The sequence below is a fragment of the Atractosteus spatula genome, chromosome 7 (genome assembly GCF_055471065.1).
Source record: "Atractosteus spatula isolate fAtrSpa1 chromosome 7, fAtrSpa1.hap1, whole genome shotgun sequence".
Lineage (NCBI taxonomy): Eukaryota > Metazoa > Chordata > Actinopteri > Semionotiformes > Lepisosteidae > Atractosteus > Atractosteus spatula.
In genome coordinates, this window is record NC_142712.1 from 4,711,107 (window position 1) to 4,729,449 (window position 18,343).

The 18,343-nt window shown below is 45.2% G+C and overlaps 2 protein-coding genes across 3 annotated transcripts; one reads left to right on the plus strand and one right to left on the minus strand.

Annotated features, from left to right (window-relative positions):
* Positions 1-3,923: 3,923 nt before the first annotated feature.
* Positions 3,924-11,810, plus strand: LOC148830234 (T-cell immunoreceptor with Ig and ITIM domains-like). The gene is made up of 4 exons (XM_088922090.1): positions 3,924-4,017; positions 6,634-6,969; positions 9,285-9,391; positions 10,590-11,810. The coding sequence occupies exons 1-4, from the start codon at positions 3,942-3,944 to the stop codon at positions 10,794-10,796; spliced, it is 726 nt and encodes a 241-aa protein (XP_088778216.1). The 5' UTR covers positions 3,924-3,941; the 3' UTR covers positions 10,797-11,810.
* Positions 11,811-12,300: 490 nt separating this feature from the next.
* Positions 12,301-16,346, minus strand: LOC148830235 (thiosulfate:glutathione sulfurtransferase). Of its 2 annotated transcripts, XM_088922092.1 has the most exons (4): positions 15,851-16,341; positions 13,322-13,444; positions 12,951-13,113; positions 12,301-12,614 (listed from the first exon to the last, which is right to left on the minus strand). In XM_088922092.1, the coding sequence occupies exons 1-4, from the start codon at positions 16,029-16,031 to the stop codon at positions 12,560-12,562; spliced, it is 522 nt and encodes a 173-aa protein (XP_088778218.1). In that variant the 5' UTR covers positions 16,032-16,341; the 3' UTR covers positions 12,301-12,559. The 2 variants fall into 2 exon arrangements, with proteins under 2 accessions (XP_088778218.1, XP_088778217.1); XM_088922091.1 differs by lacking the exon at positions 12,951-13,113 and having other exon boundaries at positions 15,851-16,346.
* Between the last annotated feature and the right edge of the window lie 1,997 nt (positions 16,347-18,343).

Consider the following 18,343-nt stretch of genomic DNA (forward strand, 5'->3'; position numbering starts at 1 on the left):
TATGATCTAAACAAGAACTTTGCCTTTTGGGCTGAGGCATGCCGTCACTGTCTTCCTTGATAAACACCTGAGTGAAGGTGGAGGCAGGTTATTCTTCTTGTCCTTCAAACGAGCAAGCGAACTCAACTCTGTATCTGTTAAAGGGCTTCTGGACAGCTGAGGCTGATTTGATTAGATAAGCAACCCACAAGCTCAGAAAGTAGGTAACAGTTTGAGAAGGAGACCAGATGGCTCAACAACTTACAATAGTGCGATTTCTGCAGAAATTCTCCAACCGTTATCTGTGAGACTCACATCACCCAGGGCCCTCATTTTGATGTCGCAACATAAAAAAAAAACTTTAGTCTTCATTGCAAAATTCTTTCGTACATCTGTTTTGGCCCTTTTTAAAATCTTGACTTGAGCATGATAACTGGTTGAATTGCATTTTGATCCTGTATGATATTCCTCATTGAACCATTGGAGCTACTGTTTTCGAGACCCTGATTGACTTAGTCAAGGGTAGAAATTTGTTTTGCTCTTCAGACAGAATTTCCAAAGTGTTGCTGCTCTCTCTCTCTACTGATTCAATATCCATTTCATTCCATTTTACGTCTTTCAACTATACCTCAGTTCAGTATTGTCAGGTTTCTTGGAATTATAAGCCTTCATTTCTTTGCCAGAAGAAATGCAGTTCCCCGAAGGTCCCCTCACCTACGGTTTCCCTGCTCTCGTTTGATTGCTTGAGAAAAGTAACATCAATTCACACATTCCGTATAGTAGCTGTTCTCACAAACTGAGTCAGAAAGCAGTAATTAGCCTTGTCTACTTTTGCAGCTGCTGACGTCCTTGATGTTTTTTTCTTTCCCAGTCCATGTGAGGCCAATTAAAAGTTCCCATGATGGCCACTTCTTTATATATACAGCTTTTCATGACTGCAATTATAGCAGACTGCGATATAACTCATATCTGAAATTGGTGATCTGTGCCACAGTCCTAACATTATGTCTCTTTGAATGTTACCTATTGTAATGTCTGGCCCGTACAGGTTCTGAGATTTTTGATTGATCTAATCTAGGTTAACTTCCTGTGTCAGAATGCCTGTTCTATAGTGCTCCCACCCTTCAGGCACTTCTGTCTCTCTGGGACACTGAGGACTGTTTAGTGGTTTCTCTGGTGCTGGAACTGTAACACTGATCCATGAATGCTGGTATTTTCACCACTAGAAAGTCAGTACCCTGCTGCACAAGTTATGGTTGTAGATTCAGCATTTTGATCAACATACTCTGCAATAAGCAGTGAGAATAATGCTAGAACTGTATATCTTTTCAAATACTCAGATTGTTTTTGCCAGTACAGTAAACCCCATGTTTAAATGACTTGGCTTTAACGGACATCGTATTTAACAGACAAAATGGGCAAGCCCGTTGCTTGTTGAGATAAGCTCTAGCTCTTCTGTGACCCTGTATTCGATAAAGCAGTTAGAAATAGGATGGATGGAATTTACATGAATGAATGTACATATCTTAGCATGCATTCATTTATTTGAAAACAAAACACGTCGACTAAAGACGGGCAGATGCATTAAAAGTTCATTCTTCGTATTTTTCTAGCAACAGCTCTCCTGTGAAGGTGCACTGTGGGGACAGAACAACTAAACAGGTTTCTAAAGCAGGCGATATTAAGCTGTATAAGCCAACGCTGCTAACACTGCCTGTCGGACCAGAAAAGGCTGAAGCACGAGAAAGAGGAAGTGGTTTGCATTCAGGCTGGACGGCAACAAAGTCAGCCTCCGCTGCTTTTTTTCGGACGCCCGAAGAAAGGTGTCATGTACCCCTAAAGCACAGCAAGGCGTGTCAGTAAATGAGCCCCCTGACTGATGGGGAGAAAGGAACAACTGTCTGCCCACAGGGTGTTTTCATGTCTGCTTGCTAGCCCTGATCATCAGGAGGGCCTCGTGTCAGGGAACCGGCAGGTAGTTCTCCGAGGATCCTGTGCATGGCCGTGAATTCTGCGGGATGCAGAGGCAAACAATCCAAAATCGTGATCCAGAAGCAAGGTCGGCAGGAGAAGCTAGAGATCGGTTAACCAGAAAGAGCTGAGACAAACCGAGAAGACAATCCGAAAGGCAAAATCCAAGAGACGAGATCGAAAAGGGAAAAGTTAAGTCCAAAAACCGGGAAATTTAACTAGACAAAAATGTGCACTAGAGAACTCTAAAAGAGGCTTCTCACTAGTGAGCATGGTTTGGTGCGTGAGGGAACTTTAGATAGTGAAGGGAGAGGGACGTGCTTGGATAATTGGTCCAGGAGTGAGAATCTGTGGAATCTGGTGCCTGTGAGAATGTGATGGGTTCAGTCAGGAATGAGATCATGAAACAGTGGGTTTGGGAATGTAATGGCGTTGATGAAGGAGAGTGCACGGCGTGACACCTTGTGCTCTCAGTCTCTCAGCGGAGCACCATGGAAGGACTTTGGAGCTCAACCTGGAGAAAAGCACCAGACAGCGTCAGTAGCTGCAATGCAACTTATAAGACTTTCAAACATTCATGTTGGCTTTTGCACATCTTGCAGAAAAGAGAATGGCTTATCACTCAATCAGTTTCTTTAAAAGAATCCAGGAAGCTGAAAATTCCCAGCTGGCAGGATGAGGCAGCTCTGCTTGACAGTCAGGGAGCTGACAGCGGTGGCAGGGTGAATTCAGATATGAGTGTCCCTGAAGAGCTGCTGTCCTGCAGAATCTGAAAGGATTTATAACGCAAAACAATGTGAATTTCCTATCATTGTCAAATTGTTAGCTCCGCTAAGAGAAAGGAGGCTCATGTGGACCTAAACCAGACAATCCTGTATTGAGGACACTGAAGACAGGAGTCAGATTAAAAAGCCCTGCAGTGCTGAGTCACATTTCTCCAAGTGTTAGTGCAGAGGCCAACCTCCCTGGCTTCATTTTGTCTAAATATCTGAACACACTTTAATTACTATCCACATACTCCATCAGTCACACCTTGGCCTTGTTTAGAGATACAGGAGGTGAACATACTGTTCCAGAGGCTGGCGATCTCGGAGAATGAAAAGGATGAGACTGAGAGGAGTCCCTGGCCAAATAGGATCGGCCAGGAATGTTAGGGAAGACATCGTGCCTGCTGAAGAGAGTGAGATTGAAGGGTTAAGGTGTGGTGACCATAGTAAGTAGAATGATGTGAGATAAAGAGAGAGAACTGGGTAGCATCAATTTAATCTGATTGAATACCCCAGTGTCTGGTGATGAGTGAAGACAGTGGATGAAGAGTTAGTGAGGGTGATGACCACAAGCTAGAGCAGAGCCCAGGGAAAACCGGCAGAGGGAAGAGGACCATGCGGTCTTCCTCAGAAGGGGACAAACATGTAAGAACTAAGACCCAGAGGGGGGGGTCTGACAGAAGAAGAAAGACCACTAACATTAGGAAACAATAAGGCGACACACAGGAAAAGCTGGGACGTGGAAGGAGTGTGGACCAGTGAGTGCCAGCGTTTGTCATATCCAGGTGTGTGCTTTAGTAAACCAGGACTCGGGAACTGACTTACTGTCGAGTACTGGAAGGGGGTGCAGGCAAATAACCCCTGACCCTTGAAGAGGAAGGTTTGCAGAGGGGTGCTTCTGTAGCCACTGCAGGGGGTTTAAGGCTAAGAGCACAGCCTACAGCCCACTGCCCCTTCTTAGTTGTTAAGGCAATCATATCAAACACAAAGTAAGGCAGTAGTGACAAAGTCATGTAGGGGGGAAAAAGAAGTCAATTAATGGAAATATAAATTGTGTTTGCTAGTGCTTTTTTTTTTACACGGCAATCCCTGCTCTTGTTTTTTCAGACTTCGCACTGCCTTTTCTTGTCATTGCTCAAGGTTTCCTGTTCAGCCCCCATCAAGCCTGTTTTCAGTTTGACTGTGCACGCAGCTACCCTCACTTCCTTTCGCCGCCTGCAAGCCATGTCTCCTGAGGCGCCGCCGCGGCGATGGCAGCCCGCAAGCCGCCTGCTGCAAGCCTGCTTCGTCCTTCTGTCCGGTAAGACTGGGGTGTCTCTCCCCCCTGGCTCTGGCCTTTGTCTCGTGCTCGGTTTGCCGAGCGCGTGTGCGCTGCCCCGGGTGAGTCTAAAGCACAATCTCGCCGGCGGGGGCCACTGCCAGCCCTGTCAGCAGGTGCTGTCGCACTGTTCTGTCTCTGAGGGACACGTTCCTGATCCCATTTCAGCAGAAGACTCCGGCTAGGTAGTGGAGTAAGCATAAACCCATCGGCTCTTCCTTGTAGATGAAAACGGGCGCACTTTGCACTGTGATGTGTGGAAAAACGAGGGACGGTGATATTTAAGTCAAAAGAAACAGAGAAGAAAACAAACCGAAACTTATCCAGTGTTTAAACGCCACAAGTATGAGTAGAATTATCGCAGCACGCTTTCAGAAATTTAAATTCAACTGTTTTAATTTAAAAAATCTCTTTATGCTGCCTATTAGGCACCACCAGAGCTTTCACTGTACAGCTGGGGCCATCTAGTGACACAAGGTGCTCAAGAGGGGTCTTGCCTTTTCCAATCCCCAGATCTGTGCTGGTGTAAAGGCTTCGAATGCAGTGTGTGTACCTCCTAATATGTATGAGTCACCACACAACGAGAAAGGATTGTACTTAAAAATATTTTTATCTGGTTTCATCTCCTTTTTAGTGGGTTTTTTAAGTTAAAAATCCATACTTTAGTGTTAATTTAGTTTGCTGGCACCTTCAGCTAAGGTGATATGCATTCAATGAAGTATAAAAAGAAAAACATTTGAAAACAAAAATAATGTGCTGACAATTTAGCGAATGCATTGATATATTTCGTGTTGGAGATAAAATGAAAATACAGTTCATGCGATACACTAGACCAGCTCAATATTTTCAAATGTTTTGGTTGTGGTCTTCCTATTAACAATGAAAAGGCAAACAGTAAATAGAAAGAAAGTGTTACACCAATAACATGAACCAACAATCACGCTGTGCATCTGTAGTTCTAACTACAAAGTCTTTCATCTGGAATTCTGTTGTTTTACAAATCTTCTGAATCTGAGACAAAACAACCCCTGGACAATGTAGTTATGAAGACTACCTTTGGTTTCTTCCATCTTGTCTTATTTTTGTATTTTCTATTCCAAAAGAGTCATCACTTGTACTACTAACACACTCTCATACTTGTGTTTCTGACAGTGAAAGGCTTGAGTTCATGGGGGCCGTATAAAAATTGTGAATGGTTAAAATCATGCACGTGCCTGAGTGCACGCTCCAGTAAAAATACTGCAGCTAAGTCTAACCCCCAGTCCTAACTGTATGTGGACCACTAACATTAAAGTGAACTCTTCATGTGTATGAAGTACATGCAGGTTTAGAGCAGTGGTTATTCTGACTGATGATCTCCGCTATGAACACCAGCTGTGGTCCTGTTGAATTCACTGGCTCCTGCAGCACTAAGCAGCTGGGGGAATACTAGTTTACTAGGTGAGACGCTCTTCTGAGAAACGAAGTTAATCCATCACAGATTAAACCCCCAGCGATCCCCAGTGAGTTACACAGCAACTGGGATAAAGAACCTTGTTCAGGATGGAGACAAGACTGAGCAAACATCAGAGCCCTTATCATCGTGCCACATTTCCACACGTGATCCTGTGGAGTCGCACAATACAACACAACACAACACACAACTCAACCATAGCCAGACGTCTTGAGTGTTGGGTAGGGTGTTTTTTTAAAAAGTACTCAATTACAGTCAGTTGTTTCGATTACAACTGACTGTGATCATTAGTTTAGTGACTAGTTTTTATTATTATTGTGATTAGTTTTTTAAATCAAGAAGAAGTTGGAAGAAATTGCATTTATATAGCATAATTTAGAATATACTCTCCTACCCTCTGGAAGGAGGTACCAGGTCCCCTGTATAAAGACTAAGTGAGCATTTAATTAATTTATACCTAAAAGCATTCAATTCTTGAAAAACAAAAAGATTGCTTGGAGGTAGAGATCTTATTATTATTGTTTTAGACACTTTATCAGCTAATCGTCTTTTTTAATCTCGTGATACTGGATTGAGTTCTGACTGAGCAATGTTGTTGACATTGTTTTTATCATGGTTTTGTACTGTGTCTTTCTCATGTATGTTATATGTTATGAGCTCTTGATGTGCAATTCAATTCCCTTATAATTTTATAAAATAATTAAGCACACACTATATACAGTACCTCATTATGACTGAGAGGCGGACCAGTGGCTCTGTGGCTCAGGATCTGTGCCTGTGGCTGGAAGGTTGCCAGTTCGTATCCCGCGGCCGGCAGAGGAATCCTACTCCGTTGGGCCCCTGAGCAAGGCCCTTAACCCCAACTGCTCCAGGGGTGCTGTATAAATGGCTGACCCTGCGCTCTGACCTCAAGCTTCTCTCCCTGTCTGTGTGTCTCATGGTGAGCAAGCTGGAGTATGTGAAAAGACAAATTCCTAATACAAGAAGTTGTATATGGCCAATCAAGTGATCTGATCTTATCTGATGACCTTGGGAAATGATTGACTTCTTGCTTGCTTCAAACATCAGTGCCAGGGGTAGCTGGTGACTGTAATGGCCTGCTTGTCAGAAGCGAGTTTCCTCCCATCTCTTCTCTTCCGCCCAAGGCGCGCTGGTGGAGGGGGCTGTGATGGCAGTGAACCTCACGGTGGCGGTGGGGGGGCCGGCCACCCTGACCTGCCCGCTGGCCCGAGAGGAGACTAAGATACAGCAGGCCGAATGGAACAGGTGCAACGCAGAAAAGATCCTAACTTTCCATCAGGTGTATGGAGTGCACACATGGGAGGCATACACAGGCCGCATCTCAGCTGCCGACAACACCAGCTTCACGCTGGGAGAGGTGACAAGGAACGACTCGGGAGAGTACTGCTGTATCCTCACCACGTTCCCGGATGGAAAACTGGAGGGCAGGACCATTCTCCAGCTCGGAGACCGGCTCAAAGGTAGGATGCTGGAGATGTTTTTTTTTCTAAATCCTAAAACAGCACAGTGCCTTTGTGTTCACCTGGTTGCTTCTGAAGATATTACAGCTGCCTGTATTGTTGCTCAGGTTTTCATTTTCTGCATGTACACAGGGAGAAGCAGCTCATTCCGAGCCTTTACCACTGTAGGTGATGATGTTATTCTTTGGTTAGTAGAGACACAGTTTGAAAAAAAACTCCCGTAGGGAGAATTTAACCATCTACGTCTAGTACCCTGAATCAAATAAAAGGCAAATAACATCATCAGAGAAGGAGGCTGCTAGTGCTTATGTCTGAGACTGTATAGACACACACCCACATATATTTTTACACCTGCTTCACCAAGCAACTTTAGCAATGCCATGCCAGTAAGGGTAAGCAGCTGTCTATAGCTAGATATGACTATCTAGACAAAAAGAAAGATGGAAAACGTCCATATCTGAAGTGCAGTAATACTGCAAAAGATAATCAGAGTTTGCAATCCCATCATTCATAGAGAATGCATGCTCACAAGACACTGTATCTAGAAAGTTATGTTCTCCAAAACATATGTATATAGTATATATAGTAAGCACAAAAATAACTTTTCTGTGCTACATTGCACAGTTTGTATTATAAGAAAAAACAAACTTTTTTATGTAGCAGCACCGACGACATTCTATTCAATAGGCACGACACTGGCAAATTCATAGAGCTGATTAATGTTGGTCATCATCAGGGAGTCATCAGAGGCACAGATTACAGCCATGCGTGGCGTCCACTGGAAGTACAGCCAGCGGTAGGTCTGCTACACCTGTTTGCGCCAGGTTGCAGGTGGTTCTGTCCCGCTCCCCTTGTAGAGCCTGGGCAAGAAGGTGCTCGTTTACTGGTAGATTCAACACATTATCCCAGCTCATCCCTCAGATGCTCAAAGGGGCACATAGGGCATCACTATCATATCCTTGTGACTGAAGAAAGAACGGCTTGCACGAGGCCGAGGGTGCGATTAGTTGTGCTGGATTGCTATGACATCAAGAGCAGGAAGTGAGATCTTCTGACTTGATGGCTTGATCAGTCACTCCAAGAGGGATTCTGTGGGATGAGACACTCCTGCCCAGACACTCTCTTTGATTCTGGGGAGGTGTCTCACATCATGGCCTGTCGCTGTGATGTCTGTGTTTGGCTGCGATGTCGTCCCAGGTAAGAATATCCCACACAGTGAGTAACACTACACTTCGTCCGCCTCCAGAATACTGGTTCCAATTTACGTTTCTGATTAAATCTCGATTGTCAGCCGGCTTGACAGTCAACATCACCTGTGACTGAGGCGATTTACACTCAGTCATAAATGATCAGTTAATCAAAATGATCCCCAAAACGTGATACCCAGAACCTGCGTTATGCACATTGTATTTCTGCAAACTCACTCACGAGGATGGAGTGATTAAAGGCTTTTGACACTCCGTATAAATATAGAGACACAATACAAATGCAGAGGATGACGAATTAGAATATACATATCCGGTCTTTTGTACAGCAGTAATCGCTCTGAAGCCTCTTTTCACAGCTCTCTGCTCTCTGCTTTTTGAAAAGCAATTCTCTTATATTTTCTGATGCTTTATTTGTAACCAATTACAATAAGCGACCCACGCTTTCGCTCGTGACAATTGCCTTTTGAGCCCCGTGATGTTGTTTGTAAAAAGAGCACCCACTGCTCTGTCAGTACCTCGGCGTGATCAATGTTTGCTCTGTTTCCACCCTTGAAAAGCACCGCTGTTTTTTTCCTCTCGTGACCTGTTAGAGAATAGCACGCGTGCAACATGTCGTCACGCGGAGCTAACACCTTTGGTCGCTGACACTGCAGTACTGGAGTGAGACCGAAAACAGAACCTGAAAAAAGCAGGTTTTGTCAAGATGGGGAACAGACTTTCTAGTGATTTTGCTGGGTTTGCATTGCGCTTACTGTTAAACGATAGATTATAAAATGCATACAAAGCAGCACATTTTAATGTGACTTTCATACTTTTTTTTTTACAATATGCCATCTAATTTAACATTCCTTCTCAAATACATGTTGACGTTCATAACTTTTTTTTTTAACCAGTCATCTTCTTTTAATCTCTGATAAACTAGAAAGGCGAGAGACAGCTGCCCCGCCAAGTGTCCAAAACAGTGCAACGTGATTCATCAACAGCTGTAAATTCATTTACAACCCGATTAGGTGTTACTAACTTAATTCATCTAAAGGCCCTACACGTTGAATGCTGAGTGTCGAAATAATGGTTGAGCCCTCCTTACTTGTCTGCTCTGTTTCATAGCTACAGATGCGCCATCTCCTGCCCATCTGAAGATGCCGTATATTGCGGTGCCTGTGCTCGGCGGACTGGTGCTCTTCGGTCTCATCGCCTTGGTCATTTACTTCCAGGTATGTCGCAGCGCTTCTTCAACACTTGTGCAGGCCGGCGTTGCGAAAGTAAAACCACGGCAAACAAAATTCAAGTCGACCGACGAACCCGCATCACGAACAAGGATCGCGCGTAGCGAAACTCGCGGATTCTTTGTAAAAAAAAACGAATCAGGGCGCCCCCTCCTCCCAGTTCTGCTAAAAACACTCTAATGAAAACAAGTTTTTTTTTTCCCCTAGTAGTAGTGACTCATCTCCAAATATGTTATTGTTGCGAGTCAGAAGCACCATTTGTGCCTTTAAGAGTTGTCTTTCTGAGAAGTTGGAGCTCAGTCGGACAGTCCATGGCGGCGAAGGCCGGGCTGTAGGCCCGTGGTGTCTGCAGCCTGCTGCAGGGAACTTGTGGTGTCTGCAGCCTGCTGAGCTGCTAACCACATTTATGAAGACAATTTCCTTTTCAATGGGGACCGGCCGGCTCGATGCCTAGTCCGGTTTAACTCGAGCAACTTCAGAGCCGCTCGTAAATGTCCCTTCTGCAAAACACTCCAGAACGTGGAATGCGTCCTCCTTGGTAGGCGTCGCATCTAATTATCTCCCGGCCATCTGTGTCTGTATCCGATTTTCAAGGGGATAGCGAATTGGATACGGCACCGGCTCAAATGTTTTCCTAAACTCCTTCAAGTAAACGTGTGCTTCCAGTAAACCTACTATGAATACATTACATTAAATCCTGTTGAAATATATGATAGAGAAAGCAACACTTAAATACATGAATACAAGGGGAGGAGAAGTGTACATTTTAGTGAATGGATTTAGTGAAACGTTTTTTTTTTGCATTAGTTTTCATTATGTCATTTAAGTCTACTTTGGCATCAAAAACTCTTCATGTGCAAAAGGTCTACGCGTGGTGGCCCTCTAGTGGCCTGACTCCGGAATTACACCGACCCTCGCCAGACAAACACGGACAAGCTGCGCTTCCGATTTTTCTCCACCGATACCTCCCGTTTCGTAGCTCAGTTTAGCCAATATAAAATGTTTTCCACGTTAATTCTCTTTTATGCGCCTGTACCGTTAAGTCTTTAAGAGGCGCAGTAGGGTCAACGTTGCACAGGTCGGTGTATTGGCACGTTGGGGAGGTGCCAATCTGGGTTTTGGAACAGGACAGCACGCACGGCCACCATCCCTAGAGCGCTGAAACTTTCCCCGTTGTGTCTTACAGAGGCAGAACCGCCGCATTAGAAACCCAGTTCACGTGGCCGTCCACACGGGAACCTCCCCAATCGTCCAGCAGTCCTTCATCGGGAAGGGCCCCCAGACCGCCCCCAGCCTGCCGTCCAAGGCCAGCGACGAGCCAGAGGAGGAGGACACCTCGGAGGACTACTTCAATGTGCTGACTCAGCCATCCAAGCTCAGTCAGCCAAGCTAGACAAGCGCCGGACAGCCACCAGGCTCCCTCCTTTCCCCCCCATGGCTGTCGGACAGCAGCGTCCCCTGGTGACCCGTTCACGGGCCACGCAGGACTCGGTGGAGATTGCTGAGGTTTAAAGACTTACTGTAATACAGGTCAAATGTTGTCTAGGTGTACAGGTAAATAGCCTATTCCACTGCATCACTAAAAGGCAGCTCACTATACTGTGTCCCCAGGACTGTAACTGCAGCAATACACACACACACACACGCTTAAACTGCAGGAAAAGTGCAGTGGTGGAGGTTGTAAATCAGCAACACACAGTACAAATGCTTCTGTAAATATGGAAAAAACAACCTAGTGTACATTATAGGGCACAGTCAAATCAGACCTGCACAGCCCTTGCTAGTTATCAATTGGCAAAACTAATGGACACCACTGTAATCTTGCTCCTACAATGGCTGCAGTAGTATGTATGCTGGGGAGTCTTTGTTGCATTAATTAGGGTCCCCTGGAACAGGGCTGCTAGCCCTCAGCCACCAATATGGCTGAAAGAGTTAGGTAAAGGAGGATCTTCAGGCATCTAAGGGGTGGTAACTGGATTTAGAAACCATATGGAGGTGGAGTGGACCACAAGCAGCACATGTATCTTTAAGGCCACTTGGTCTGAAAAAGAGACGAAAGGAAAAACATCTTCCCGAGGACAAGAGCCACGAGAGGAGAGCACTACGGGCTACAGCCCGTTACCGCTGGAGTCTGGGCTGATGGACAGAGGCATGGGGCACAGAGAGGAGCTCTTTTTCTGGACAGGTGAAGCAATTTCAGTTTCCACTTTGAATCTGCCCTGCATGTATTTCTACTAGCAACCAAAGACACGAATGTTTCCTTTATAACTGCATGGGAGAGAGCAGGCTCACCTGGAGGATTAGTTATTTTCTGAAAGTAGTCTCATTCCAAAGAGATTGGTATGTTGGTCTTTCACTGCATGCCTATTGTAAATATAGCCAGCATTAGTTTAATAAATGGTTGCCATTATTCTCCCTGTGCCCTTGCCTGGTATGTTTTTACAAGTACACCCCCCCTTCTCAAACTTAGGGCTATTTCAACCAAAATCCCCTCTTAAAAGTAAGAGCAAGTTTAATACATTGCTGCCCACCCTATAAAGCAGCAGAACTCCATTTAGAATCAAGCTTATTGGACCAAGTCTTTTTTTAAAACTTGAGAATGAGAAGGCAAGAGTCCAATTCCAACCCATTAAAATTCAAAGCACTGGATCTGGCACTTGTACTTTTTAGTTAAATGTTACAACAGTAACCACAGAGACCTTTACCCCTTCCCCATGGAAACATCCAGGCAGTGACATGCAAAGGGTCTGGGATTTTGTGGTTTGCAGGTAATCAAAGCTAGCTTGGACTTGGAAATAAAGCAGGCTGACCATTCAGCTGGGTGGTGTGGAGAGAGGTGACCCTGAACACCACCAACACGCAGACAGGCAGGAATGGAGGGCTAGTGCACAAGTTACTTAAAAACACCAACCATCCTTTATTGCATCGTATAGTTCACATTTTAAAATCCAGACGCACTATAGTGTCTTGGGGAAATTTAAAAACAGGGAAAGCAACTCCCCTGTATCGAGTTCTCTCCTCCATTGCACACGCAGGCCTGTTGTTGGAAAAGGGGTCGATGCTGGTTCCGAGCTGTCTGATGGAACGCACGTGGTCCCTCCTGCGGAGGACGTCCACCCCCAGCCGAACCACACAGTTCCCCGGGGGGGGCTGCCCTCATTTCCCCTGGCGCCGAGACCACTCGCTGTACCCTCCAGCATAGTGCCTGGCCCTAAAGCATAGTGACAGGGAACTGCGGTTAGCCAGGCTGGTCTCCATAGTCATCGGAAGACAACAGAAAAGATTCAGCACACAAATATAACCAGACAAACACAGCTTTAAGTGTCAACACCACACATTAGATAATTTTGCACCCCCTCTCCCATACCTCGGGCTCAAACAGACAAAGCAGAAAATTGGCTGTCGGATATTCCTGGAATTCAGGCAATATCCGGGAGATCGGTCTGCACCAAGTCAACAGTTCTCCCAAGGACGAGCTCAATTCAGGACCTGAGGGACTGCAGTGCTGGATATTAGGGCTGATGGAGAAGAGGTTCTGGTTACATACTGGGTGTATCCCAGGCCCATTGCGGTGTGCAGGGCTATGGCACTCCTGCGCCCCGACTGGCAGTGGAGGACAATGTCAGCGTCGTCCTTCTTGGGGGAGTCCACCTTGTACAGCCGTCTGAAGTTCTCTGGGCTCAGCTTCAAGGCCTCTTCTAGCTTCCCCACTACCAAGGGAATATTAAAAAGCACAAACCCATACACCCATCACTCAAGAATTAAAGACAGAAGCCTGCTTTACCAACAGCCAGGCACCAGACATGAAGCAAAGCAGTAAAGCTAGCATTTTATCAGAGAGGCCCTCAGGCAGATTAAACAGCAGAATTTTCCTTTCACTGAACTGCTGTGCGCACCCCCCCCACCCCCAATACTCACAAGGAATGTTTGTGGATCCAGGAATCCTCCCTGAAGCAAACTCATCAGGGTTTCGGACATCAAACAGCTGCACAGCGTGCCTCCCCAGCATGTCCTTCAGCTCGTCATAGGAAACCACCTTATCTGGAGGAGAATCACGCCCATCAACCATCTACTCTACTCTCCAACTGGAACAAGCAGAAAGAGCAACACTTCTTCTAGGGGAAAAGTATCTGGATGCAAGAGGAGTTCAAATCAAAGAGACTTCCCAAGCTCAGTGAACAGTACAGATCTACAAACTACAGACTGAAATATTGTTTTGCCCTGGTGTGTTCTAGACGTGTGGCAGCTCTCAAAACACCACAGTGGTGCAGATGGGGTTACCAGCTCCTTCAGTGGTAGGATCAATATACAGTAGCAATCATTTCAGAGATGTTGCCACTTCAGTTAAGTCCAGTTTGAGTAGCCCTGACAAATAGTCTAGGTCAGGGCTCCCAAATCCTGGAGGTCCAGCATCTACAGCTTTTCAGTCTAGCCGAGCTCTTAATGACCCAAATCAGCTCATGGATGGATCAGTTTTACTGCTCCCTGCTCTTAAAAGAAGCAGCACCTGCCAGAAAGCTGGCCCTCCCCAGTCCAAGATAAGGACAGCTCAAATGTTAGTCAGTCACTCTCCCTCTTACATGTTTAACCAAGTAATTTAAGATCAAGACAAATGCGCTGTTCAATAGAATGGGAGGGATTCACAAATAGACACGGCTCAGGGGGGGGGAGGGGGGGGAAAATTGCAGCACAAGATCACTAATTTTTGGAAGTGACAAAATTACTATCCAGTAGTCAGTTCTTAATTATCTTAATAAGCCTCAATCAGAATCAGGATTTTTTTACAACAAAAAATAGAAACATACCTGCCATGATTATCCACAGGAATAGTTTTTTTTAATTCATACACCAGTAAGTTACCAAGCGCACCGGTAGCTCAAATGACATGACAAAGCACAGCTGAAGAATTTAACAGTATTAAAAGTAGATAAACCAGAAAGTTCAGTCCTGTGCCTCTTTCACAAGAACTCACTACCAAGTTCACTGCCACTCCAAGTATTAGGAATCCATCTGATTATCGGAGATTTGTTTTAGTCTTTATACAGCAGGGCAAGTCACAGAACAGACCCGTGCATTCCTCAATGGAAAATTACATATAATAACGCAATAGCAGTGTCCCACCTAGAATCTGAATCCACAGTCTTCTGGTTAGTAGTCCAGTTACCTAACCCCTCCTTCCTGAGAAGAGTTCACCTTGCATTCAGGAAAATCCAACATCTCTGCAACAGCGCCACCATACGTATTTAACCGTAAATGGATATCAAACACTCGATTAAGAAGTCAGGTCAAGTGGATTCTTGTCGGCTGCGTGAAAGGAGTGTCAATAATAAAAGTACAACCACACTAGGGTATACATTAAAGAGAATGCTGCATGAAAAAGACGAGATATACTCACCCAGAACTGAAAAAAAGTAAAAAAAAGTCAACCGTACCATACTGTTTATAATAGCTGCACACCTTAAATTGTGAAGCGTGGTAATAGATAAGTACCATTCAGATATTTAGAGCTTTTTCCTTCCTAAGAAATCGAGGACCTGTAGGACTCATGCTACCACTTAAAATAAAGATTACATCTACTTTCAAGAGCTTGAAGCAGGCAATCCTGAATTTGCCCCCAATTCACCAATAAATCAGACCTCCCCCTTCATCGCATATAAAAAAAGTATACGATGTAAATTCACTGCATTTGATCTAAAAACAGTCCAGCTGTTCAATGCTAACTGGACTTTAATTAAACAATATATTGTAACGCCCTCGCCCGGTGGTGAGGAGGAAGCGCCCCTAGGCGCTTATAGTACCGCTGGGCAGGCTGGGAGCTGTAGCCGGGGAGAGTCCAAGGGTCAGCACGATGACCAGCAGCTGACTCTGCATATGTAAATCGTGTCATAGCAGTTTTAGTGTTCGGTGTAGCCATGTCAGCTGATGGCCTGTTAAAGAGGGACCACCCTTAAGTTGTGTACGTGTTCCGTCAGTCTCCTCATGTGGTATAGCGCTTGTATAGGGTTTTGTGCGTGTTGGTCAGAAAAATAAAAGCTGTCGCTTGGTTCACTAATCGCGTCTCCACTAGTCCTTTGTCCCGAAAGAACCTGTATACGCTACAATATATTCCAGAACAAACTAATTTCAGCACGTAGAGCTAACGCAGGCGGTGTTCCGGCTGCGTTAAGGAGATAATACAAATTGTACACTGGCGTGACACGGGCACGGAACTCATACACGCACTCATTCGCTGCGTAAAGGCACTGATGAACAATTCAAGCCAGAAGTGATGAACGACCCCCTGTTGCACCCAAATACCAGTGCTGCTTTTGCAGCTCCCCACAAGTGAATACAAGTCAATACTTAAACGTTATTGCAAACACATCGGAGTCGACAAGCTTCGCCCCTCTAGGCGATGACCTTAAGAGCCGGGACACAGGTGACAGTTAAGGGGCGTGAACTCTGTACCTTCGGGGAGAGACTCCGAGAGGTCGGCGGCCGAGGTCCTCACACCGCCGAGGCTGTACGGCTGGTTGTTGCCGCAAACGGAGGGGCCGCCGCCGCCGACGAGGACTTCAGCCCCAGCCGCTGCCGCCCTCCGGAGCGCCAGCAGCGCGACCGTGTTCAACACCAGCAACCCGAGACGCATGGCTTCTCTGGGGATGCAGCTCCCGTATCCTGACCTAAGCGCCTATGTAAATAAGGTTGCTAAAAGCGCACAGTACTGCGTGAGTCCCGGAACAACCCTCTTAAGCGCCCGCTGCTGTTACGCCTGTATTTATTCTTTGTGCGAGTCTCCTATCCCAATTCAAGACAAGCCCACGCCCGGCAGCTGCATTTATTTGGTAATCGCTAAATAATCCGTTTCTGAGGCCTGGAAAACAGGTGTTAAAATTAAAACAAGCGATTTGATCGAATAAGCTATTCGGAGACTCCTTGGAACAACAACTAGCGATACCCTTTAGCCCTCGATGATTATGGTAATGCGTATTGACCGTGATTTTAAGAAAACTTGCTTAATTGATCAATAATTTGCAATACTTGCAATAGTTTGCAAGTAATCCCCACCTTTAACAAACAGTGATTAAGGGCGACCTGCTTGACTAACGGGATTGAGGTTTTTACAGGACCGGAACTGGAGAAGCCTGTGGTTAAAGGAATCTTCACAAACGCAGAAGTCAGATATTGCTTCGATTGCATTTTACGTAAGACGTTCGAGTAGGTAGCTGCGTCAGCAAAGGAGGCCTTCTGAAGAAGAAGGTTCCTCGGCCGAAACTTTTGTAGTCTTTCTTTGACCTACAGCATGGAACGTCTTCCTTGTATATAATGCAGTGCACACTGTAAAAGGAAGCGCTCCCAGCAGCGTCACTACCGTCTGTCTGATCTGATCACGTCTCGGCTGCCGAGGTGGCCAGTCTGGGCTGTGGCGCAGGTGGACCAGTAGGTGGCGCTCTTGCCTCGGGACAAGAATTTCCACTTCGGTGATCCAGGGTGGTGATCAGGTGTTAACCGTTACCCCTGCTGTCCTGCACATGTTCCACTCGGGGTGTGCGCAGTCTGGCCACCCTGAATCCAACTGGCCAAGCAATCCCTCACGTTTGCACCCGATCTGCTGTGCTGTGGGGATGCTGAACATAATGTCCGCACTCTAGTAGTGGATGAAGTTTTTTCTCCTCCTATGTGAAAAACATCTTTTCAGATCCTCGGCGGGTGAAAAGCACGATACGAATGTTATTATATTATCGCTCTAAGGGGGCGACACGGTGGTAGTGTCAATTCGGACCCGTCTGTGGGGAGTTTGCACGTTCTCTCCGTGGCTGCGTGGGGGTGTTTTGGTTTTCCTCCACGGTCCAAAACACACGTGCCAAGATTTGAAAAGCTAAGCAAAATTGTGCAAGCACCCCCTCTTCCCATCAGCTGACCGAAGACGGTTTGGGCTGTAGCACAAAAGCAAGCGAAATTATTGTAACTACTGTAGCCCAGCAAAGTTGGAGCACATAATGGTCTCTGAGATAATTGCTTTTAAATGCGCTATATAAATGAAGTTTATTGCTGTTAGCCCAATGCAGTAAGAAACAAAAATAAGATACCTTACGGAAGATAGAGGCAAACGAGGCAGAAAATAAATCAGATGACGACAATGAAACACAAAGCAATCGAAGTGAGACTGATTTACAATAACAGGAAATTATCAACCCGTGACAAATTGTTCATTGCTTTTATACTGCTGGACTAGCACTTTCCTGATTCAAATATGAGAAAGATGATTCATGCATGTTCTGTAAGGCTGGTAAAGAAACTCTGATACATTTATTTGTCGCCTTTATACATACCAAGTTGTTTGGGGCCGACTTGCAAAACTTTATCTTTACTGTACATGTGAAAGTTGGATTTAAGGAGTTTGACATGGAGTTATACTTTGAAAGATGTCATATGGAAAAGAACATTTATTTATAACTAATATGTTGGCGATATTGCGTGGTAATATCACATTCACAAAACAAAATGGTCTAATACTACTCAATACTACGCTTACAAGGTGAAAATGGCAATATTAATTAAACTCCGTTAAAAAAACACAATTGATGCATATAAAAAGTAGCGTATTGTTGTTGTTTTTTGTTCACTTGTCTTTTTGGATACCCTTTTTTCTTTGTATAATTTGATGTTCATTAAAACTTCGGGAACTCGAGCGCAGACCCAATTCAAAAGGCGAACAGCCGCACGAGCTAGGGTAAAACCGACTGTGACTGGGAAAACGTGGGGAGATACAGAACGCTTTGTCTTTTTTACCCCCATTTACTTTAAAAATTCAAATGTCTTTATTTTTAAAATTCGAGCCAAAGGCTTGTCATTTTGTCATTTCTGTTTCTACAGAAATTAGTAAAAAAAAAAAAAGCGTTTCATTTTTCAAACGATGTCTTACCTCCCCGGCTTGGGAAGAATGGTACAGTCCGGTAA